The following is a 25,439-nucleotide window of genomic DNA, read 5'->3' as shown; positions in this document are numbered from 1 at the left end:
CAACGCCTTCTCCGGTACATCGATGATTGTTTCAGTGCTGCTTCATCCTCTCGTTGGGACCTGGAAAAATTTATTAATTTTGCTTCCAATTTCCACCCCTCCATCATTCTCACAAGGTCCATCTCTGACACTTCCCTTCCTTGACCTCTCTGTCTCAATTTCTGATGATAGACTGTCCACCAATATCCATTACAAGCCCACCGAATCCCACAGCTACCTTGACTACAGCTCCTCACACCCCGCTTCCTGTAAGGACTCCATCCCATTCTCTCAGTTCCTTCGCCTCCGTCGTATCTGTTCTGATGATGCCACTTTCTGACATGTCTTCCTTCTTCCTTAACCGAGGTTTTCCACCCACGGTTGTTGACAGGTCCCTCAACCGCATCCGGCCCATCTCCCGTGCATGCACCATCACACCTTCCTCTCCCTCCCAGAACCGTGATAGGGCCCCCCTTGTCCTCACTTTTCACCCCACCAGCCTCCGCATTCAAAGGATCATCCTCCGCCATTTCCGCCAACTCCAGCATGATTCCACCACCAAACACATCTTCCCTTCACTCCCCCTGCCAGCATTCCACAGGGATCGTTCCCTCCGGGACACCCTGGTCCACTCCTCCATCACCCCCTACACCTCAACCCCCTCCCACGGCACCTTCCCATGCAGCCGCAGAAGGTGCAACACCTGTCCCTTTCCTTCCCCTCGCCTAACCATCCAAGAGCCCAAACACTCCTTACAAGCGAAGCAGCATTTCACTTGCACTTCCCTCAATTTAGTCTACTGCATTCACTGCTCCCAATGTGGTTTCCTCTACATTGGAGAGACCAAACACAGACTGGGTGACCGCTTTGCGGAACACCTTCGGTCTGTCCGCAAGCATGACCCAGACCTCCCTGTTGCTTGCCATTTCAACACTCCACCCTGCTCTCATGCCCACAGGTCCATCCTTGGCTTGCTGCATTGTTCCAGTGAAGCCCAACGCAAAGTGGAGGAACAGCACCACATCTTCTGACTAGGCACTTTACAGCCTTCTGGACTGAATATTGAGTTCAACAATTTTAGATCATGAACTCTCTCCTCCATCCTCACCCCCTTTCCGATACCCCTTTTTTCCAATAATTTATACAGATTGTTCTTTTCCCACCTATTCCATTATTTTTAAATGTATTTCCATCCATTGTTTTATCTCTACCTTTTAGCCTATATTAATCCCTTCCCCCCACCCCAACCCCACCAGGGCTATCTGTACCTTGCTCATCCTGCTTTCTACCCTTAATGTCACCTATTAGCACATTCCTTAGATAATATCACCACCTTCAATACCTCTTTGACCTTTTGTCTATGACATCTTTTGGCTATCTCCACCTATCACTGGCCCTCTATCCAGCTCTACATGTCCCATGCCACCCCGCCCCCCTTAAACCAGCTTATATTTCACCTCTTTTTTATTTTTCCCTAGTTCTATTGAAGAGTCATACGGACTCGAAACGTTAACTGTGTTCCTCTCCGCAGGTCCTGTCAGACCTGCTGAGTTTTTCCAGGCATTTTTATTTTTGTTTTGGATTTCCAGCATCTGCAGTTTTTTGCTTTTAAATCATTCAGGGTGCCATCAGTGGTGACAGTCATTATTCTCTTGATTAGCTTCAGATTTTCACAAACTTTGACTCCAAGATGGGTTTTGTATCAGTTTTCACCACTATGAATGAGACTGCTTTTTGTAGTTCACTTTAAGTGTGCACTTGCCTTATACAGGTGTTAAAACTGCTGTAGAAGTAGACAGCTTCACTTTTCTTTTAGTTAGCTGTTTTTCTTTGTTTACCTTACAATATAGGCTTATGGGAATGACATTTGCTTGTGCACCTGTGTCAAGCTTGAAATTTGCCATCATGCTGGCAATTTTTAAATCAACCTTCCATTCGTCTTCTTTGGAATTTGTTCTTACTGCATCAATGAAAAGTTCAGTTTCAGTGTGTGTGTCATCATCTGCAACAGTGTGCACTTTCTTCGCTTTACACATCTTAGCAAAGTTTATCACAGTTCTTACACTGCTTTCCATAGGCTGGACAACTATGTGGTAAATGCTTTGTTCTGCATCGGTTACATCTAAATATTTTATTGGCAGTTTTGTTCTTTTTATGTTCAGGCTGTCTATTTGTGCTTTCTTGGGGCTGTTTCTTTTTAACTGCATCTAACTGCTTGACCGTGTGCGGCTTATCATCTTCTGGTCATCTGTTTAATCTGTTATTTTGCTGTCCTTGCCGCTCTGCGGAAATGTATTGCTTTCTCCAGTGTGAGATCAACTTCTCTCAAAGGCCATTCTCTCAGACTATCATTTGCGACCCTGCAAATTATTCTATCTTGGATGAGTGATTCTCCAAGCTCTCCAAATTCACATGATTTAGTTCATTTTCTCAGCTCAGTTACATAATGACTAATGTTGTCACTGCCTTGCGTGCACGTAAAAAATCAGCATCTTTCATACGTGATTTTTTTTAGGGCAGCAGAAGGCTTTGAATTTTTCCATTATTTCTTTCAAGTCATTTCATTTCTCATCACTTTCAAATGTGATTGTGTTATAGAGTTCAAGGGCTTCTTCCTCCGCTATGTGAAGGGAATTGGAAGACTGTACCTGAGGGTCATTTTTATCACTGCTCATCACTGTGAGGTTCAGATCAAATTGCTGCCGAAACCTCCTCAAGTTTTCGGCGAGATTTCCCTCCAAACTGAGGTCTGTCAGTGGTATCAGAACCTCTATTGTTGCATTTTGTTTACTTCTGACACCATGTCTTGTTTTCTGTTTCAATGGTTCACACAGACTGTTGACATTGTAGCTGAGCTAACTTTATTTACAACACATTTTACTAACGTAAACACATCTCTCAGTAACTGATTTCTATCAAGGCAAGTTGCTATCTGACCTTCAACCCCCAGGTCAGGTGACCCCCCCCCCCCCCCCCCCCCCCCCCCCCCCCCCCCAATCTCATTCAGAGTACTGTATAGTATCTAATACTGGAGTCCACTACCACAATCAACTATTACCATGACAGTAACCAGCAGGAGGCTTCCTTGCCCATGTTTGACCTGATGCCATGAGATTTCATGGCGTCTGGAGTCAACATTGATGACTACTAGGGAAACTCCTTCCCAACTGTATCCCACTGTACTGCCACCTCTGATAAGTTTGTCCTGCTGATGGGACAGGACATACCCAGGGATGGTGATGGTGGTGTCTTGGACATGTTCTGTAAGGTACATGTCCATGAGTGTGACTATGTCAGATTGTTGCTTGACTAGTCTGTGGGACTGCTCTCTCAATTTTATTTCAGGTGCCTAGGTTGATGCTGGCTGGTCCATCCAGTCTAATTTTTTTTTTAAGGCTTAGTAGCAGTTTGATACAACTGAATGGTTGTGAGCCACTTAAGAGCCAACCACATTGCTGTGGGCCTGGAGTCACATGTAGGCCACTCCATGTAAGGATGGCAGATTTCCTTCTCTAAAGAACATTAAGGATTTACCATCATCTTCTTCCCAATACCAGTGAATAACTTCTGCTTGCAGCTGATATGAAGGACCTGGGTGGCTGCATTGACATAGTTGGCAATAGCCTTCCATGAGACTAATTTTACCGGAATTCCAAAGAGGGCCAACCCTCCTGCTGAATTACTCCAAAGATGCCCACATGTTGCTGCTGTGCCATTGAGAACAAATAGTTCACTGTTCTGTCACTGCTATAACTTCCCCTTTTATAGTAAGTTAAAGCTTTGGAATCCAAGATAGTATCTACAGTGAAGAATTACGCCAACATTCTTCTTACTTGTCCTGCAACACATTAAACCTCTATTTTGCTAGTCATTTTCTTACCTGTGTGAGATGAAGGCTTTACAATTACATAAGCTGCACCACTGGGTAATATGGACTTCTTGACATTGACCCCACTGAAAATATATTATTGCATGTTAAACAATTGCATACATGACTGGTAACAAGTGAAAATTTCATAAGGCATGAAACTCGGGAATATAAGGGTGCATGTTATCATTTGGAAGCACAGTCTTGAAATCACAGGCCCCTCCCAAACCACGTAGCCATGAGAGATCCAAGGGCTGTTTCCTTTGTCTATGATTATACCCCCACCCGGTGATCAATAGTCTCTTCTGGCTGGTTTCAGGCAGCGCATTGATTGGCTATATATGTGAACAGCAAGCCCTGTCCAGCTATTTTATAATCAAGGCTTCTTTCCTTACCAAAGGAAAAAATTTAACTCCCTCAGCCTGATGGACGAAAGACAAAGTGACACACTTGCCCCTTATATACATCTCTTTGGCTATTTAATGCTGCAGTTCACTTGGATAATTGAAGCACTCGCCTGACTCAAGCCTAAAATTTTGTTATGGACCTTGTGGAGGCCAATAACTCTTAAAGAGGAAATTCAAACTTCCGGTTCATAGCTGAAAGCATGACATGACAAGATTTCACATTTTAAAACTTACTATAACAGACTAAAAGCATAAAACAAAAACAGAATTACCTGGAAAAACTCAGCAGGTCTGGGAGCATCGGCAGAGAAGAAAAGAGTTGACGTTTTGAGTCTTTAAGACCCTTCCACAGAACTGACTAAAAGTACCATGATGAAACATCATTTTTGAAGGCAACTTATAGTTTAAATTACAGAACAAAGCTTTCCTCTTTTAATTTTAATACAGCTGAGAAACCCATTTGAGAGATATACTTTACACTGTCCCTTGACTCAATCCAAAGGGTAGTAGTTTCGATATGGAAGAGAGATAGCGTGCACTTACAACTTTTGAATAGAGCATTCAAGAAGTGGGGTGAAAATTGACCCCTTTCTACCAGCTACCAAGCAATATGTTTATATTACTAATAAAATTGTTCTTATGAAAGGGGGTTCATTATTAAAAGGTGAAGTTCAAAAAGGTTGTTGATGCAATGAGGATTAACATTCAATGGGACTGGTAGGTATAACTTCCGTAGTTTTCCGGTGGACAGAGCAGAGGCAATGTAAGATCAAAAGGCAGCTGCAAGCCTCCAACTGGCCCCACAGTGAAAAGAGCCTCACTTTGAATTTGTAAGGTGAAAATACGTTGCCTGGTGTCTGTTTAAATCTATGGTTTGCTGTTGCCTTAATGGAGGTTAGTTTAGGAATTTGTTAAAAGTTACTACTGTGATAGTAGTAATTTGTAGCCACGTGTACGTATATTTTAACCTGTGTAAATTTATAAAATGTTTCATTTAGTTTAATGTAAAACCTTGAGAACCAGTAGTCTGATTTCTGAGTTTAGAGTCACATCTCAAAGATAACACTTAAAATTATTGGTTATGACAGTTGTTTAAAGTTTCCCTCTGGGATTTTTTTCAATAACTCCACTTTAGCAACTGCATCGGTCCTCAGGGTTTACTTCCATTCTTTTTCTTTCTCAGCCTGGTAACTTTTAATGTCAAAACTGCCTTTCACGCTAAGCGGTTTTCCCTGTAGTTTCTCAGTCTAGCACAAGCAAGGCAAATCTTCCAGCCTCATTCTAAATCCTCATGACTTTAGTCTTTTCAATCTGAGCATGAGCTCCTACCTGCATTCCTGCACAGTGAACTGTAGAGACTTTTGACCTCTAGTTGCTGTCTCTCCGCAAAATGGCAAGCTGACCTGTCTGTGAGGTTCAGTGATATTTTAGGGAAACTTGCAATCCAATACTTCCATGGTTTCCTCAGGAGTCTCTTTCTCTCAAATGGCAACGTGAACCATAAGGACCTCATTTCCATATGCTGATTAGTTATAATTTAGATGCCAGGCTCCAGCTCTATTCTATCTTGGGACCAAATGGACAGTTTAAAGTATAGCTGTTTGCAACCCAACATTTACAACACCTTCCTAGGGCTTAGGAGGCTAACAGTCTAACCACTGTAAACATAGATGCTGCTGCCATTGTCCAAATGTGAACAACTTACACCTTCTTCCCAGCAAAACAACTTGGGCCTCCCTTTGATCTTTAACAGCAGCGTTTGTTAGGAAATTGGGATAGTTTATCGGTTTGACCATGAAACAGAAAATTCTGCCACAGATATTAGACTAACTTATCTGTAATTCTCTGATTTCCCTCTTTCACCTTTCTTAAATTGCAGAGTAGCATGCACAATTTTCCATGGAAGATCATAATTAGTACATATGCAAAATTTTAACTTCCTTCTTTTAAAACCCTGGTGTTAAACTTCTGACAGCCAGTTGGTGAAGGAGGAGGTCAGAAGTCAAGCTTTACTCACAAAATGAAACATTTAAATGCATAGCTCCTAATTCTATAACCCTCAACCAATAAGTCGATAAGCATCTCTTTATATATACTCAAGTAATCAGGTAATGAACACTCTCTACCTGTATATCCTTAATGCTAAAGTATACAATTAACAGCAGATTCCCTGCTTTTTAAAAAATAAAACTTAACAATTGCTTCTCACAAACAAGGTTTCAAAACATGTTGAAGGAAGAAAAAGATGTTTCCACCTTCAATATAAAGTATTACTGTGTTGTTGTGTTTAACATTTATGCTTTTTTGAAAAGGGCATTTTAGTTAAAAAGAAGTGTTATATAAAAACCTGACAGTAGGGTGTGCTAAATCCTGGATGTATTGCCTTTTGGTGTAGCATAAGGAATAAAGGCACCTCCTGGTTTTTACACAGGAAGCTGGGGTTCAGAAGCAGATAGATGTGTGGTGTGTGTGTGGACAAAACACTTCAATTATGTAAAAAGATGCCCCTCTTCTAGGACGCCTAATTATTTCTTTGTACAAGCATTTCTTTTTGTGAAACAATTAGGCAATTGATGACATACATCAACCCATTTCTTTCTTCTCTAACATTTGTTCCATGTCAGCCAGGTCAATCCTTAATCTTTTTGTAGTATGTAAGTTATCTCACAAGGAACATTTTTCTGTGTAACATTCAATGAGCAAACTGTTATCCGTTAATGTTAAAGTATACAATTAACAGATTCCCTGCTTTTTAAAAAATAAAACTTAACAATTGCTTCTCATAAACAAGGTTTCAAAAAGATGTTTTCCACCTTCAATATAAAGTATAGAACTGCCCCTAAAATTGTTGACAAATAGAATTCCATATCCATTGCTTCCACAATAATCAGTTCTGCAAATAACATAGTTTTAAGAAACTTTTTATTTTCTTAGCTTTCCAGGTTAAATTGCTAGCCATCTGCCAGAAGTGTGGTGTACAGTGCAAGGAATTGAAAAAAGGAATCTTGAATGAACGAATTAGTTAAGTCAGGAATACCTTTTCTTTAGCTTTATGTATTAGCTGCCTGTTAAGTAATGTTCAATCTATCCTGATTTTAGTTTTGTTTGTTACAGTAAACATCTTAAATGTGAGATCTTGTCCTGTGATTCTTTCCATTGGTCACTGAGAAATTCATCTCTTTTTAAAAAGATCTATCTCTAAGGGGATCATAGCAAATTGGGACTCTTGGAAGGATATGAATCCAAAGCCTCTAACAGGGGTACACTGGAATTTTCCAGAGTTTAAACCAACATGATTTCACATTTACATTTGCTGTATTCAGTGAAAAGTTAACATGGCTACTTCCATGGCTCAGGCATTTCTGGGCAGAGATTACATGTCTTTGCAACAGATAACAAAGATTTATTTGAAGACTGTGGCAGAAAAATTAGGCATCAGCTTGAAAGCAGGGGTTTTTGAAAAAAGCAGAGATAATGCAAGAATTGGCTCAGCACTTGAACATTGAGGAGAAAAAAGGTGTTCCCAAGCTGAGATGGCTAGACTTCAATTACAAATGAAACAATTTGAATTCAGGAAAGAAAGAGAAATGCAAAAGCTTGAATTAGAATTCCAAAGGGAGAAAAAACGAAAAGGTAGAGGCAGGGAAAAATAGGTAACATTGAATTGCAAAGCGAAGGAGAAAAACTAGAATGAGAAAAAAAGGAAGAAAATTTGAACTATATCCACAATGGGTGGCAGTAAAACTTTAAGATGACTCAGAATTAATCAGTTAGTGCTTAAATTCAATTAGAAAAAAAGTTGAAATGTATTTTATGTTATTTGAGGAAAATGCCATGAAACAGTTATGGCCAAAAGATAGTTGGCCTATTTTAATGCAGAATTTATTTGAAGGGAAGGCTTTGAAGGTATACTTGTCTCTTTCAGGTAGACAGTCTGGTGACTGTGATACAGTGAAAACTGCTGTTTTCAATGCATGAGTTAGTGCCAGAAGTTTACAGACAGAAATATAGTAATTTAAGAAGGAGAATCAGATTTTTGTGGAATTTACTAGAGAAAAGGAAATGATATTTGAAAGGTGGCATAGATCGATGAAGAAGACTTTGAAAACCTCAGGGAGGTGATAATAATGGATGAATTTAAAAATAGTGTCCTATGGGAATAAGGCTCCACCTGGAAGGCCATAAATTTCTAAGATAATCGAAGCTGAAGTAATGGCAGATGACTATTAACAGGTATGTTAGCAATAGGTCTTTGTTTGTGACCTCACAGAGAAACAGGAGAGATAAGAGATCAAATCAAAGTGAGGAAAATGGCTAGGGGAGAGAAACAGACCCTCCTCAGAGTAGTAAGAGAGACAATCCGGAGGTTAGGCTTCATTCAAGGGTATCAACATGTTACCTTTGTCATAAAGAAGGACATGTGAAGGCTGAATATTGGGAATTAAAAAGTAAACTGTAGCATCTGTGAGGGTGCATAGTGCTCCTTCAGAAAATACTGCCCCAGTGGGTAAAAATTATGACAAACCCCTAGGCTGTCCCGTATTCACAACTAGAGTAGGACAGGATGCAGGAAATTATGGAAGTTTTCTGTTTAAAGTTAAAGTGTCCTTGTTCTTGTTTGGTGAGGCAGGAAAGCCAATTAGTATTCTTAGAGGTACGGGATCAGCACAATTACTGATGTTGACAGGTGACGGGAAATTCCCTTTAGGAAACTCACTAAATAAAAATGTATCGATATGGGGTATTGATGGAAATTTTTTACCTGTTCCTTTGTACAGAGTTAATTTAAAATGTGGTTTAATTTCCAGCCCTGTAATTGTTGGGGTTATTCATAATTTGCTATTGATGGTGTAATTTTTTTATTAGGAAATAGCACAGCAGTGAGTAAGGTATTGTTGTCTCCAGTGATTTCAGAAATTCCTGTTGAGGTTTCGAAACTGAAGTAAGACAAGCAAAGTCATGTGTCTTAAAATAATCCATGAACATCTGTAACCCTGCTGCAATAATTACTGTTTCAACTTAAGATGTGTCCAAAGATGTCAGAAACTGAGACTGCTAATTTTAAGAAGACATTGTTGCATCAGGCTGAGATGTGGTAATGGCAATAGGAGAAGAGGTGAAGCAACCCGAATTAAAAATGTGCGGGGAACATAAGCAAGGTGTTGGAAAGCAGACAAGGCTGGAACTGTATGGGAGGACGAAAAACAAAAAGAGATTTTAAAAGTTGTGAACTGATCAAAGAGGAGTATCAAATAGCTTTGGCTGAGCATCAACATAATCAGAACAAAGTTCTTAAAGCAGCTGAAGATATCACTCAACAGAAAAATGAACTGCTTACATAAAAAGAAGCATTGTTAAGCATAGAAAATATAGAAAATAGTGGAGTAGGCCATTCGACCCTTCAAGCCTGCTCCACCATTCATTATGATCATGGCTGATCATCCAACTCAATAGCCTGTTCCCACTTTCTCCCCATACCCTTTGATACCTTTCGCCCCAAGAGCTATATCTAACTCCTTCTTGAAAACATACAATGTCTTGGCTTCAACCACTTCCTGTGGTAGCGAATTCCACAGGCTCACCACTCTCTGGGTGAAGGAATTTCTCCTCATCTCAGTAAAAATGTTAAAATTGCACCTTCTGGAAAAGAACACTGAAGAATTAAATCATGAAAACAACCTTAAAGATAAAAGTGATCCTAAATTTAAACAGGATGTAGTAAATTTGATTGTTATGCTGGACAGTTCAGATGTTTAACTGGTGGATATTTTCTGCACAGGCTTGGACACGAAACATATGCAGGCATGGAGGAAAATGGAGATCCGGAGTTAAAACCTGAACAGAGTAGTTCAGAGTCTGTCTTAAATGGTAGAGCCTGATGATAATTTAGTGTCGGAATTTAAAGGAAAACAAAGGAAATTACTGAATCCAGAGGGTAAGAAATACTATGAAAAGGGATTTCTCCTTGAATTCTAATTTACAGATACCAGTATCCAGAAATCAGATGGTTTTCCAGCGGTCAGCAAAGTTAACCTGAATAAGACAAAGTTAACCAGAACAAGCAAATTGTGAAACTTTTGAGCCAATCAAAAATTCTATCCCAGGGTTTAGACTATGGGCAATCCAATACAGATCTTAAAAAGTAACATGAAGCTTGCAAAACTATGGTATAATCTTTTAACCAGGGCATGAAAACACTATGCAGAGTACACAAAATGAAAAAGGAAATCTTTTGTGCATATTGGATAAAAAGTGAATCGACCAGTACTGCAAGTAACTCATTTGCAAGAGAATTGTGCCCCTGCTAGCAGGCTATGAACTGTGACCTTTGAATACCTTTGGAATTTGTAAGTATACATGTTCTAGCAGAGAAAGAGACAATATATAGATAATAACATCAACTCTGAGCAATTGTGTGAGTAATGTTGGAATATGGACCAACATGATATGAAAGAAGCCCATGGAGAAGGATAAATGGAAGAGTTTGAGAGACACTGGCAGCACAGTTTGAAGAGAAGAAGTTGAGAAGTTGAGCATAACCTGTGCTACAATTTTGCAGGAAGCAAGAGCTGCCAATTGTTGATCAACCAATGCCCTTTGATAAGTTTTGCATAATTACTTAATGGACCTTATTTGGATAACAAGAAATAGGAACAGGAGTAGGCCATTCAGCTCCTCAAGCCTGCTCCGCCATTCAATAAAATCATGGCTGATTTGCTAGCATTTCAAATTCCACATTCCCATCTATCCCCAATAACCTATGATTCCCTTGCCTAACAAGAGTTTATCTACCTCTGCCTTAAAAATATTCAATGACCCCACCTCCACTGCCTTCTGAGGAAGAGAATTCCAAAGTCGCACAACCCTCAGAGAAAAACATTTTCCTCATCTCTGTCTGAAAAGGGCAACCCCTAATTTTAAAACAATGCCTCCTATTCTGCACTCACACACAAGAGGAAACATCCTTTCAGTGTCCACCTTGTCAAGGCCATTCAGGATCTTGTGTACTTCAATCAAATCATCCCTCGCTCTTCTAGACTCCAGTGGAAACAAGCCCAGTCTGTCCAACCTTTCCTCCTAAGACAACCCACTCATTCCAGGTATCAATCCAGTAAACCTCCTCTGAACCGCCTCCAACACACTTACATCCTTCCTTAAATAAGGAGACCAAAACTGCACACAGTATTTGAGATGCAGTCTCACCAATGCCCTGTATAACTGATTCACAAAATACCAGTTGTCTTACCTGTATTGTGTTAAATTCAGGCCAAAAGTCCGACAGAGTAAGCTGGACTTTAAATCTCAAATTGTCACATTCAGGTGATTGTTACGGTTTAAGCCTGATAAGGATGCCAAGGCAGAATGATTAATGGTGAAATGTGACAAAGGAGGAAAGAATGTTACTTGTGCTGTATGCACTAAGTTAGTTGTTAAAATATTTACAATGTTGTAATTTGATAGTGTTATGGAAAAATCATTACTATATTAATACTTTTATAGTTTTTTGGGGAAGGGTGTTACGAATGCGGGACTTTGCAAGACAGTTATACTTTAGAATGTCTCTTTTAACTTAAGTGGCAATTAACACAATGGACAGAATTTTCTCCTCAGTGCCCCCACACGCCGATGCATAAAATGACACGTGGTGATGTCAGGCGCATGTCCCGACGTCACTGCGTGTCATCCAATCTGCTGTTTAGCAGGCGCGCACCGGAGGTGGCTGTGCGTCCGCCGAACTGTCAAAGGCCTAAATTGACAGGCCTGCCAAGCAGCCTTCATATTTTTCATGAAACCTCATCCACGGGTGGGATGAGGTTTCATGAAGGATTTATGAAATTAATAAATATTTTTCCAATATTTCATAAAAATGTCCCAGCTCTGGTAGCACTGAGCGCGATCAGCCGCACGTCATGTTGGTGAGTCTTAATTGGCCCACCCATGTAAAATGGCAGCAGGCAGCCAATCGCGGGTAGTGATCAGCTCCGCGCCCACCCACCTGACAGGCAGAGGGTTGTGCCCAATGTTCTGAATGGCAATCATACTAACTCTGCATGGAGGAAGGCCCATGTGATCTGGTTGTCATGGGAAGAGACCCAAACTAAAATCTATCCAGCAATCATTACCCATGAGCCCCTACCTTTAACTATGTTTCAGCTGTGGCTCAGTTGGTAGCACATTAGCCTCTGTACCTGAAGCTTTTAGGTTCAAGTCCAAGTCCAGGACTTGAGCACATAAATCAAGGCTGATGCATCAGTCTAACACTGATGGAGTGAGGCACTGCTCGAGATGCCAATCTTTGGATGACATATTAAACTAAGGCTCCACCTGCCTGATCAGACAGATGTAAAAGATTCCATAGCACAGAAGTTATCCCTGGGTCTAGGCTAATATTTACCCCTCAAGAAACAGGTTATCTAATCATTATCATATAGTTATTTGAGAGAGCTTGCTGTGTGAAAATTGATGCTGCATTTACTACATTACAACAGTGGCTACAGGTAGAACCTAGTGCCCTGGCACCCCCACTCCCAGTGGTGTGTTCTGGGACAGGGGGGGGGGGGCGCGGGTGGTGGTCTGTGAGATCATCAGATGGGTGGGTGCGGGGTGGAGATCCTGTCGCCTTTCCACCTCCTTCCAATTAAGTCTGAGCAAGGAGACTTGGAGGCAGCCTTCCCACCTGGAGGCCATTTAACCAGGAGCAGGCAGTACTTGCCATCCAGGGAGGTTGTCCAGCAAAACACACTGCTTCTGTGGATACAGTTGCCTGGTGGCCTCATTATGAATACTTGGCCGAGTTCCAGAATGGATAACATGGATAATGAACTCAGCTCAGCAGTGATCCGTTTACATAGCTTACAGGGGAGTGCAAGCTTTGTTTGATTGACATCTCTATTACCTTGTATTAAGTTATTCTTTCTTTGAAGACCTTTTCAACACCTGTGTGGTTATTAATATATAAGTGGCTTGATGTGCTTTTTTTCATTAGTATATGATTGGCTGTGATATTTGATTGATATTTTTGAGGTTGTAAGTAGAGCTTTCTTTTTCCCAAAGGAGATATTCAAAGCCTCTTTGCTTAGTGTGTCAGTTTCAGGAGCATTTCAAACTTCCCAATGGCTGGCTGGTTCTGTACATAGTCAATGCTGGGAGAGTGGGTATGGAGGATGTATGGGGGCATGGAAGAATGGAGAGGATATGAGGGGCATGGGGTGAGTGTGAGATTGAGGGATATGCAATGTGAGGGCTAAAGGGCCTAACAACCATGTATAGGACTGGGACGATGTTCCACGGAATGGGGACAGGTCTTCTAAACTGTTGGCCTCACCATCCACCCGCCTCTGTTGCCAACTTGGGGCTGCTTTGGGAGGCAGAAGGCCTGACTCCAGCCCATACCCACAAACCAAAATACCTAGTGAGAGGGCTGACTTTAGAAATCAGGACTGCGACATTGGGAAATGGCCCAACTCCTAGTTTCCAAACTTAGCGAGAAAATCCGTCTCCAAGTCTCAGATTCAGTCCCTTTTGTGTGCTGTATTAGATGGTCTGAACTGATGGTGATGGTGCTAGAACTAGCCTCGGCATTCTTGGGCTAGTTAAGGTGGGATCAGTCAGGATTCTTTGTCCTGATCACTATCAAGTACAGTTGCTGGGTGTGCACACACATGGGAAGCTGGATAAAGACATATTTGGAGGCTAAGACTCAGGCATAAACAACGTTCACTTAAGGGTAGTACTGATGGGTGAGAGGCACCTATAGACCCATAATCCAGCCAACACTCAACAGCTTCAGGAGAGGAGACAATGTTGATGGAGATAAATAATAAATATCTACTTACCAAAAGACAACTGGATCTTTGACATAAGGTACATAGATTCATTTCAGTTTCTTGGAAACTTTTGGGTAGTGCTAGTGAGATGCCTTATCATGGGTGCAGAATTTAAGTTACCATGCAAGAGTATACAATTTTCTTGAATTCTCTCTCTTTCGCTCCCTGTCTCTCTCTAACACATACTAGTCACTGTCTAGGAAACAGGGAATGCATCAATTTCAAAGTATCTGCTAATGATGCCCTTCAGACATCTCTTTGAAGTGGTCTAGGATATCTTACACCTTGCATTTCCCCCCACACTTGCTACTTATTCAATTTATTATTAAAATTATTATAATTATTATTAAATCTGCCACTCAAGAGCATCTAATCTCCAATTGAAAGCTATGACGTGCCCAGAAGTCTCCATGTTCCTATTTTCAAACTGACATTCCAGCAATGACAGATTTCGTTCTATAAAGCACATCCATCAATCCCACACTCCCAGCAGCAAGCCACGTTCAAAAGGAGTTCGAAGCAGAGACAAGGATTTAACACTCCTCCACATTACCATTCACATGCAATGGGAAATGAGATTGGTGAATGTGCCCTTGTCTCAGGGATGTGAAGAAAAGAAAAAAGAGCGTTAAATGACATACCTTTGGAAAAAATGTTTTTCTTCCTGCATTAAGAGTTTCTGCTCATAACCTCCCATTGCATGATTGATACGAGCAGAGCAGGGAAGCTTTTCTGGCTTGTAACAGAACCAAGGCTCCCCCGTCCTGAGATCAGTGAAGTTGCAAAGTGATTTGGATTGAGGTAAACAAAGATTACACACTGTGGTCTCGGTGGTAGCTCCTGATTTGAAGGTACTTTTAAAATACACTCTCCCTGGTCGTTCCTTGCGTAGCCTTTCAAGTGCTTGGATCCCTTCACTCGGATGAACCAGAAAAACAGACACTTCAACTTTCCCTGGCCAAGATAAATTAAAATTTATATAGTAAAATCCATTTTGGTTATCTACAACGGTTCCTGCTGAACCAGCTTTTAAATCTGGGGTGTGGATCCAGCCTTGGAGATAGTCACCCCCATATTGCTTTGGGTGGCCTTCAAAATCATTCATTTGCAGCATCACTTGTAACTGATCCCCAACGTAGAAAGTCTTTGTAGAATTTAAAATTACAAGGCAGACATGTGCTGGGTCACTGCTTTTCTGAAAGGGCACAGCAGAGTTGGGTGGTTTTGGCCATTCGATCATTTTCATAAGGAATGTCCCCTCTGACCTTTCTTCAGGGGTGAAGCTGTGAATCTGGTAGCCACATTGCAACAGTCTGTCTGTCCAAAGAGATGTTTCATTCTCATTTCGTTTTACGTTCATGGAATAAAACTTTGGAGGTAGGTAACTCTTCCAATTTGCTGCTGTTCCTGAGGTTGATTTTTCCTGACAATGTGGAAAGGAATGTCTTTATAAAATAATAAATATAGGTTAACTTCAGGTTAATTTTCCAAAACACCCAGTTCCAGCCAAGAAAGAAGCAGTGATTTACAAAGGGGAAAAAGCCTGAGAGTTGTTCAGGATCTTGCTGGGTTGGTACAGAATCATAGAATTTGAACGGCACAGAAGGGGGCCATTCAGCCCATCGTGTCAGCACTGGCTCTCCAAATGGTTATTATGACCAAGTGCCATTGCCCTGCCTTTTCCCCATACCCCTGCACATTGTTTATATTCAAATAATCATCCAATGCCCTCTCGAATGCCTCAATTGAGCCTGCCTCCACCACACTTCCAGGCAGTGCATTCCAGACCCAAACCACTCATTGTATGAAAAAGATTTTTCTCACATCACATTTGCTTCTTTTGTAAGTCACTTTAAATCTATGCCCTTTCATTCTTGATCTTTTTATGAGCGGGAACAGCTTCTCCCTATCTACTTTGTCCAGCCCCCTCATGATTTTGAATGTCTCTATCAAAACTCCTCTTAGCCTTCTTCTCTCCAAGAAGAACAGTCCCAACCTCTCCAATCCATCCTCATAGTTGAAGTTTCTCATCCCTGGAACCATTCTTGTAAACCTATTCTGCACTCTCTCCAATGTGATCACATCCTTCCTATAATGCAGTGCGCAGAAATGTACACAATACACCAGCTGGGGTCTAACAAGCATCTCCTTGCTCTTGTACTCTATGCCCTATTAATAAGGCCCAAAATATTATACGCTTTATTAACTGCTCTCTCCACCTGCCCTGCCACTTTCAATGATCCAGGCACATATACACCCAGGTCTTTCTGCTCCTGCACCCTCTTCAACATTTCACCCCTTATTTTACATTGTCTGTCCATGTTCTTCCTACCAAAAAGCATCGCCTCACACTTCTCTGCGCTGAACTTCATTTGCCACCTAGTTACCCACTCCACCAACTTGTCTTTCTCCCTTTGAAGTACTACATGGTCTTCCTCACAGTTTACAACACTCCCAAGCTTCATATCATCCGCAAACTTTGAAATTGTCCCCTGCACACCAAGATCTAGATCATTAATATATATCAGGAAAAGCAACTGTCCCAATACTGATCCCTGGGGAACTCCACCTTCCTCCAATCTGAAAAATATTCATTGACCATTACTCTCTGCTTCCTATTTTTCAACCAATTTTGTACCAATGTTGCTACTGTCCCTTTTATTCCCTGAGCAATAACTTTTCTCACAGGTCTGTTGTGTGGCACTGTATCAAATGCCTTTTGAAAGTCCATGTAAACCATATCAACAGCATTACCCTCATCTATCTTTTTTGTTACCTCTTCAAAAAACTCCAGCAAGTTAGTTAAACACTATTTTCTCTTTCGAAATCTATGCTGGCTCTTCCTTATCAACCCTGATTTTTGCATGTGACTACTAATTGTAGCCTGAATAATTGTTTCTAGAAGCTTGCCCACCACCGAAGTTAAACTGACTGGTCTGAAATTTCTGGGCTTATCCTTACAACCTTTTTTGGACAAGGGCGTAATGTTTGTAATTCTCCAGTCCTCTGGCACCTCCCGAGTCTAGAAAAGACTGAAAAATTATGGCCAGTGCCCCTGCAATTTCTCCTCTCACTTCCTTCAATATCCTTGGATGCATCTCATCCGGTCCCAATTCCTGGTCAACTTTAAGACCCAACAGTCTATTCAACACTTCCTCCTTATCAATTTTGAACCCTTCTCATGACAGAGTTTCCTCATTTCTCACCATGGCCTGGGTAGCATCCACCTCCTTGGTAAAGATGGATGCAAAGTATTCATTTAATACCTCAGCCATGGCCGCTTCATCCATGTGCAAATTCTCTTTTAGGTACCTAACCAACCCTACTCCTCCTTTTACCACTTTTTTACTATTTATATGCATATAAAAGACTATGGGATTCCCCTTTATGTTGCCTGCCAGTCTTTTCTCATAATTCCTCTTGGCTTTTCTAATATGCTTTTTTACCTCCCCTCTGAATCTTCTGTATTCCTCTTGGTTCTCAATCGAATTTTCTACCTGACACCTGTCATGGGTACACTTTGTATGGAATTGTTCAAGGAAGGAACAGACACCGGAGATTGTCCCATAGTGAGGGTGTAGGCATATAAGCATTGATGTTCACAGTGAGAAGGAGAAGCTTGGGATCAGAGAACGTGAAATTATCAAGTGACAGAAGAAATTAGCAAAAATCACAAGTTTTTTCCCCAGTGACTGGCGGCTGCATAAGGGGGAAAAGATTGAGTCAAGAACCAAACAGACTAAAGCAATAGCACAGGAACAAGTTGGAAATGTTGATTTTCTAGAATCATTCTGCTTATGCACCTTGGAGAACAGGCCTAGTTAAAGGATGAGATGAAGGACCCTGTGGAACCAGAAACCAGAAAAGCAGCAATGTAAATGGAGTTAAAGCTGTTGAAGAGAGAGGCAAACAGAATGAATTAGCTCAATCAATTTACATATTCCTCAGCCAACACTCCCTCTTGGTTGTGTCATCAGGAATCTTAGCCACATGGACTACATTTCCCAATCTCATCCCCGATTCTTCTCTATCAACAGGATCACCTTAGTAGAAGTTGAATAACAAGCTGCTTAAGGATAGAACAGGAGCCTAGACTTTATACGCTAACCAGCTTTTAATTGCAGAGACTTACACTGCATATTGTGCCCCTCTGATTGGTGCTCACAGCATGAAGGCCATCCTGCCATCCTTAATTGGTCAGTGAACCTGGAATCAGCCAGTTAGGAGGTCAGCTCCCCAAACATCATGGTGCCGGTCTCGCTCCCAGCAAGTGGGGTTCCCGGATCCTTTTTAATGTTGACATCGAAGTCCAGAGGCCCATGCAAAAATACAGCCCCCTGGTTCAGGTAAATCTGGGTGTCAGATTTTAAGAAACGTGGAAGCCAGAGCTACGCGGCAGCCAACTGATCTAAAGAAATTGTTCTATTCAAATAACTCTAGAAAACAGTTGAATTGAGCATTATGAACATGTTACGGAATTCTGCAGAGATGGTAGGAGTCCCACTGCCCAGGTCAAAAGCTGGAGGTAGTTGACCTCATTTCGTTGGCAGCGGGACTCAGGACTGCATTTTTCCAGCAGCAGACAATTACATACCTGCCACCAGGGCAGCTGTCCCGTTGAGGACAACGGCCCACCCCAAAGAACTGATGGCCCAATCAGAGGACCAGCAGTGTCACTGCTAAGGGTGGCCATTGCTGGTGTAGCACCTGCAGGAGGAGGGCACTTCACTGGCTGTGTGCCATTAAAGTCCAGTAACTGGGAACTGGGGTCAGGGATGCTGGGACCAGTCAGCCAGCCCACCCCAGAAAGTTGGGGGGGGTGGTGGTGGTGGGTCGGTGATTGAGGGCAGGCAGTGCTGTTGCCATGGTGGTGACCATTGTCATCTTGTCTCTTAGGCCATAGAGTGCCCCAAAAAGGAGGACACCCTCAAAGATTCCTCCCCCCTCCCATCAAGGGGCAGTGCCAAGAGACATTTAGTTACTTTGATATGGCTCTGGAAACTTTTCTCATTGCTGGCATGGTGATGGGAAAGCATCGGACACACCCAACCCGATTCCTTCCCGCGTCATTTTGCCAGCCTTCCCTTGTCCTAACCCATCTCCAAAGAGCTGGTAAAATTCACCCCATTAGGTCCTTATGAAATGTTTTCAAATTTGTGTTTGCATTGCCTGCAGTAAAATGTCTACCATTAATCTGAATTTTTAACCTGTCCTCCCTCATGTTCAAACCTGTTCTGAACAATCGTTTAGTGCCCTTATTGTAGCAAAACTTCCCAGGGTGTTTCACAGGGGCATTATAAATCACCAAGCCACATAAGCAGAAATTAGGTCAGATGATCCAAAGCTTGATCAAAGGCATAGTTTTTAAGGAGCATCTTAAAAAGAGGAAAGGAAATTAGGGAGACAGAGAGGTTTAGGGAGGAAATTCCAAAGCCTCAGGCCATGACTGAAGGCACCACCATTACAGATTACAGAGATTACAGAGACAGGGGGAAAGGCCATGGATGGATTTGAAAACAAAGATGAGAATTTTAAAATCAAGGCATTGCTAAACCAGGAGCCAACGTAGGTTACAAAGAAAGGGGTGAGAGCAGATGAACTTGGTACTTATTAAGAGAAAGGCAGCAGAATTTTGGATAACCTCAAGTTTATGGAGGGTAGAATGTTGGAGTAGTGAAGTCTAGAGATGACAAAGGCGTGGATGAGGGTTTCAGCTGAAAATGACCTGAGACAGATATATATTCCAGCAATGTCTGGAGGTGAAAATAGGATGTCTTAGGGATGGCACACATATGTGGTCAGTAACTCACCTCAGGGTCAAATGTGACACCAAGATTGTACAGAGTCTTGTGCAACATGACACAGCTGCCAGGGAGAAGAATGGAGTCAGTGGTTAGGGAAAGGAGCTTGTAGCAGGGACCAAAGACAATCGTTTTGGCCTTCCCAAAATTGAATTGGAGGAAATTTTTACTCATCGCAGTATTTGCTTGGACAAACTGAGTCAAACCTCTTAAAAACTTTAAACTGCGATAAGATTTGTTTGCATTGAGTACACTTAGGAAAGTGGTTGAACAAGACTCTGTATAATCTTGTTGTCACATTTGACCTCAAGGTGAGCTTTGACCACGTACTGGTGCTATCATTATTTCCACCTCCAAACTTCACTGGAATTTGTCCCTGCTTGAGTTCATGTTCAGGCAAAACCCTCATCTGTGCCCTCTTCACCTCTAGACTTCATTATTTCAACACACTCCTGGCCAATCTCCAATATTCTATCCTCTTGCTGTTCCTGAAACGAGGCCTTGGTGTTTGGGGCAAAATTTCAAAACTTGCAGATGATACAAAACTTGGAAGTATTATGAATTGTGTGGAAGATAGTTTAGAACTTTGAAAGGACATAGACAGGTGGGTGGACAAGTAGCAGATAAAATTTAATGCAGAGACATGTGAAGTCATTCATTTTGGCAGGAAGAATGCAGAGAGACAATATAAAATAAAAGGTACCATTCTAAAGGGAGTGCAGGAGCAGAGAGACCTGGATATATATTTGCATAAGTCATTGAATCAAAGGATCAAGAGGACACAGATTTATGGTAAGTGGCAAACGAAGCAATGGCGACCTGAGGAAAATCTTTTTCATGCAGTGAGTGGTTATGATCTGGAATATATTGGCTAAGAGTGTGATGGAGGCAGAGTCAATCAAGGCACTCCAGAGGGAATTGGATTATTACCTGAAAAGGAAGAAAGTGCAGGATTAAGGAGAGATTGTGGGGTAGTGGCACTAGGTGAATTGCACCTTCGGAGAGCCAGCACAGAAACAATGGACCAAATGGCCTCCTTCTGTGTTGTAACCATTCTGTCATTCTGTGATTCCATTAACTTGAGGTCATCCAAAATTCTGCTGCCTTTGTCTTAATGTGCACCAAGTTCGTCTGCACTTGCCTTTTATTTATGGCAAAATGTGGGTCCAAAATTGCAATGACAATTTGTAACTGATGCAAGAAGGATCAGTTGACATTTGTGAAAGGCGCACTGAAAGTTAAGAAAAAACCTGATCTCTCTTCGGTCCAATCTAAACCTTCTGCTCCCTCCTTCTAGAGCGTCTCCAAGATTCGCTACTTGAGTGAGGGACAGGTTCCTCTGTTGGGTCACTACAGATGATGACACCTGCTATATTTATGTAAACTATCCTGTCCCCTTGATTTGGGATGAGATCACTGGCAGGCCAACAGATGGAGGTTTCACATCTCCACATATCTGTGGGCAAGCTGAAGCTAATACAGAATTTCTTTCCCTAATGTTGCCAAGCTGTGCAGATCAGGAAGGCTCCAAGTTCAATATCGGGTTGGTGTTGAGTGAACTGATCTCGTCCAGGCAGCATTAAGAATGATTCAATGAGCCTCAGCACATGTGGGTTCATTAAGGGAAACACTGACCAGCCAGTGTCTCCAATCCTGATTGCTATCAACTTGCTGGATGTTTGAACATCAGCTACAGACACACCTAATTTTATCTGGAGTAATCTTTTTTGCACAGCTAGTCTACATTTTCTGTCAAGGTTCATATTTGAATAGTAGGTATTTGAGCAAGTTACTACAGGAGAGCAGCTACCCGTGCAATTATATTGCTACACAAGTGTTAATGCCATCAAAAGGAGGATAATGACAGTGAAAGTTGGAGAGCATGAGGAATTTTTAAAAAAACTACAAACCACCCCCGCCCAAATATCATGCTGCTTTCTATTTGCTGCACACCGTCAGCATACACACACACACACATACCACACACCACATTTTTACACTCTGCCACTCCAAGCCTTGTTTAACACCTCAGTTTATTATGAACAAGCTGGTTTATCATTCTACACACCTTTATGCAATGAAGGTTCAGACTCATCATCAGCAATGCCATCAGTATCAACAGCCCGAAAAGGGACTGGGATACAGACCAGGAGTGGGATGACTCGTTTGTTGCTCGTTGATTCATACTTGGGGCTCACAGTTCATCAATGTTATCAATCAGTCTGACCACTTCCTGGTTTTAAATTTGTAATAACAAAACAAAAAACAATTACTAAAGGAAGTCTGAGAATATTCTCATCATCATAGCCCACATACAGTTTTTCATTTTATTTGTACAGAGACACATGAGCAAACAATTATTCATGGTGAATTACAACCAGGCAGCAAGCTAAGTAGATGAATGAAAGAAATAGAAGGATATGCTAATAGCATGGTTTACTGGGTTATATTGACAGGATTAGATGAAGTAGGGTGGGAAGGGGCTTGCAAATACTAATGGAGTCAAATGGCCTGTTTCTACAAAATTCCATAAGGGATTTGCAAATCAAGAGAGAGAAACAGAGTTAACATTCCGAGTCAGTATGACTTTTCTTCAGAGCTGAAGAGAGGTAGGAATGTGATGGTTTTTATACTGTTTAAGTTGGGATGAAGCACATTAGAAGTTCAGGGATAGGTAGGAGCTCAGGAGAATCTGCTGTAGTTTGCTTTTATCCTAAAGTAGAATGCTGCCTTTAAATAAAAAATAAAAAAATACCTGGAAACACTCAGCAGGTCTGGCAGCATCGGCGGAGAAGAGTACAGTTGACGTTTTGAGTCCTCATGACCCTTCAATAGAACTGTTGAAGGGTCATGAGGACTCGAAACATCAACAGTACTCTTCTCCGCCGATGCTGCCAGACCTGCTGAGTTTTTCCAGGTATTTTTTATTTTTTGTTTTGGATTTCCAGCATCCGCAGTTTTTGTTTTTATATATATAATATATATAGAATGCTGCCTTTATCTGGTTTTGGGGTTTATCTGATACATTATACATCTAAACTATGGAAATGCCAGTTTCATGCAGAATAAACAGACAGTGGCCAACATGCTTCCAACAAGTTTTTAAATCAGTAATATTTCTGGTCTCAGGAGGACGTTTTGCCACAGCTGTACAAAGCCCGAGTTAGACACAGCTAGAGCACTGCATACAGTTATGGACACCACACCATAAATATATGCTGCCCTTGGAACAAGAGGAGAATATGTTACCAGGGCTGCTTCCATAAGTCTCATTTATGAGGAGAGGTTAGGTGATCTAGGCTTGTGAATGTGACTGGCAGGACCGACATTTTTTGCCCATTCCTTAATTGCCCTGAATGAATTTTTTTATTCTTTCATGGTATGTGGTATTTATTGCCCATCATTTATTGCCCTTGAGGTGGTGGTGAGCACCTTCCTAATCAATGTAGTCCATGTGGCGTAGGTACACCCACGTTGTTATTAGAGAGGGAGTCCCAGGACTTTGACCCAGCAACGTGAAGGGACGGCGATATAGTTCCAAGTCATGATGGTCTGTGGTTTGGCGAGGAACTTGCAGGTGGTACTGTTCTCATGCATCTGCTACCCTTGTCCATCTAGATGGTAGAGGTCATGGGTTAAATGCTGCTGTTGAAGAAGGCCTGACAAGTTGCTGCAATGCCTCTTGTATATGATACACACTGCTGCCACTGTGTGTCATTGGCGGAGGGAATGGATGTTGAAAGTGGTGGATGAGGTGCTAATCAAACAGGCTGTTTTGTCCTGAATGCTGTTGAGTTTCTTGAGTGTTATTGGGGCTACACTAATCCAAACAAGTGGAAAGTATTCCATTAGACTCCTGACTTGTGCCTTGTAGATGGTGGACAGGTTTTGGGGAGTCAGAAGGTGAGTTACTCACCTCAGAATTCCAAACCAATTTGACCTGCTCTTTTAGCCACAGTATTTATATGGCTAGTTCAGTTCAGTTTCAGGTCAATGGTAACCTCCAGGATGTTGATAGTGGGGGATTCAGTGATGGTAATGCCATTGAATGTCAAGGGGTGATGGTTAGATTCTCTCTTGTTGGAGATGGTCATTGCCTGGCACTTGTGTAGCACGAATGCTACTTTCCACCTTTCATCCCGGATATTGTCCAGGTCTTGCTGCAATTGGACATTGGCTGCATCAGTATCTGAGGAGCCTTTAATGGCCTAAACATTGTGCAATCATAAGCAAACATCCCCACTTCTGACCTTATGATGGAAGGAAGGTCATTGATGAAGCAGCTGAAGATGGTTGGGCCTAGAACACTAGCCTGAGGAATTCTTTCAGTAATGCCCTGGGATAATGGACCTCTAATAGCCATAGCTATCTTCCTTTGTGCTAGGTATGATTCCAACCAGTGGAAAGTTTGCCCCCCGATCCCCATTTACTTCAATTTTGCCAGGGCTCCTTGATGCCACACTCAGTCAAACACTGCCTGGATGTCAAGGGCAGTCACTCTCACCATACCTCGAGTTCCGCTCTGTTGTCCATGTTTGGAGTGAGGCTATAATGAGATCAGGAGTTGAGTTGAACTGGTGAAACCCAAACCGAGTGTCAGTGAGCAGATCATTGCTGAGTAAGTGCCACTAAATAGCTCTGGCAATTGCACCTTCTATCATTTTGCTGATGTTTGAGAGTAGACTGTTGGGGCAGTAATTGGCCAGATTGGATTTGTCCTGCTTTTTGTGGACAGGACATACCTGGACAATTGTCCAACATTGCTAGGTAGGTGCTAATGTTGTAGTTGTACTGCAACAGATTGGTTCGTGGTGCAGCGAGTTCTGGAGCACAGCTTCAGTACATGTTGTCAGGATCCATAGCCTTTTTGTTGTATCCAATGCCCTCAGCCATTTCTTGATATCACATGGAGTGAACCGAATTGGCTGAAGACTGGCATCTGTGATGCTGGGGACCTCAGGAGGAGGCTGAGATGGATCATACACTCAGCACTGCTGGCTGAAAATGGTTGCAAATGTTTCAGCCTTGTATTTTTGCACTAATGTGCTGGGCTCCTCCATCATTGAGGGAGGTTGAGCTTCCTCCCGTTAGTTGTTTAATTGTCCACACCATTCACAACTGTATGTTACAGGACTGCAAAGCTTAGATCTGATCTGTTGGTTAAGGGATCGATTAGCTCTTTCTATCACATGCTGCTTCTGCTGTTTGGCACGCAAGTGGTCCTGTGTTGTAGATTCACCAGGCTGACACCTCATTTTTAGATATGGCTGGTGATGCATTTGGCATGCCTTCCTGCACTCTTCATTGAACCAGGATTGTTCCCCTGACTTGATGGTAATGGTGGAGTGGGGGATATGCCAGGTAATGAGGTTACAGATTGTGGTTGAAAACAATTCTGCTGCTGCTGATGGTCCACATCGCCTCATGGGTAGCCAGTTTTGAGTTGCTAGATCTGTTCAAAATTGATCCCGTTTAGCACAGTGGTAGTGCCACATAACACGATGGAGGATATCCTCAATGCGAAGATAGGGCTTTGTCTCTACAAGAACTGTGTAGT

The 25,439-nt window shown here is 41.9% G+C and overlaps 1 protein-coding gene across 3 annotated transcripts in view; it reads right to left on the bottom strand.

Moving 5' to 3' along the window:
• LOC121290969 (NXPE family member 3-like) overlaps nt 1-25,439 on the bottom strand; it is a 100,305-nt gene that overhangs the window by 57,413 nt on the left and 17,453 nt on the right. For all 3 annotated transcript variants that reach the window (XM_041212049.1, XM_041212050.1, XM_041212052.1), the window contains exons 2-4: nt 21,951-22,115; nt 14,723-15,504; nt 3,860-3,933 (exon numbers count right to left, since the gene is read on the bottom strand). In XM_041212049.1, the coding sequence (XP_041067983.1) occupies nt 3,860-3,933; nt 14,723-15,504; nt 21,951-22,067 (973 nt within the window). In that variant the 5' untranslated portion in view covers nt 22,068-22,115. The remainder of the gene's footprint in view (nt 1-3,859; nt 3,934-14,722; nt 15,505-21,950; nt 22,116-25,439) is intronic.

The sequence above is a fragment of the Carcharodon carcharias genome, chromosome 18, assembly GCF_017639515.1.
Source record: "Carcharodon carcharias isolate sCarCar2 chromosome 18, sCarCar2.pri, whole genome shotgun sequence".
NCBI lineage: Eukaryota > Metazoa > Chordata > Chondrichthyes > Lamniformes > Lamnidae > Carcharodon > Carcharodon carcharias.
This window is presented reverse-complemented; position numbering and strand designations above follow the sequence as displayed.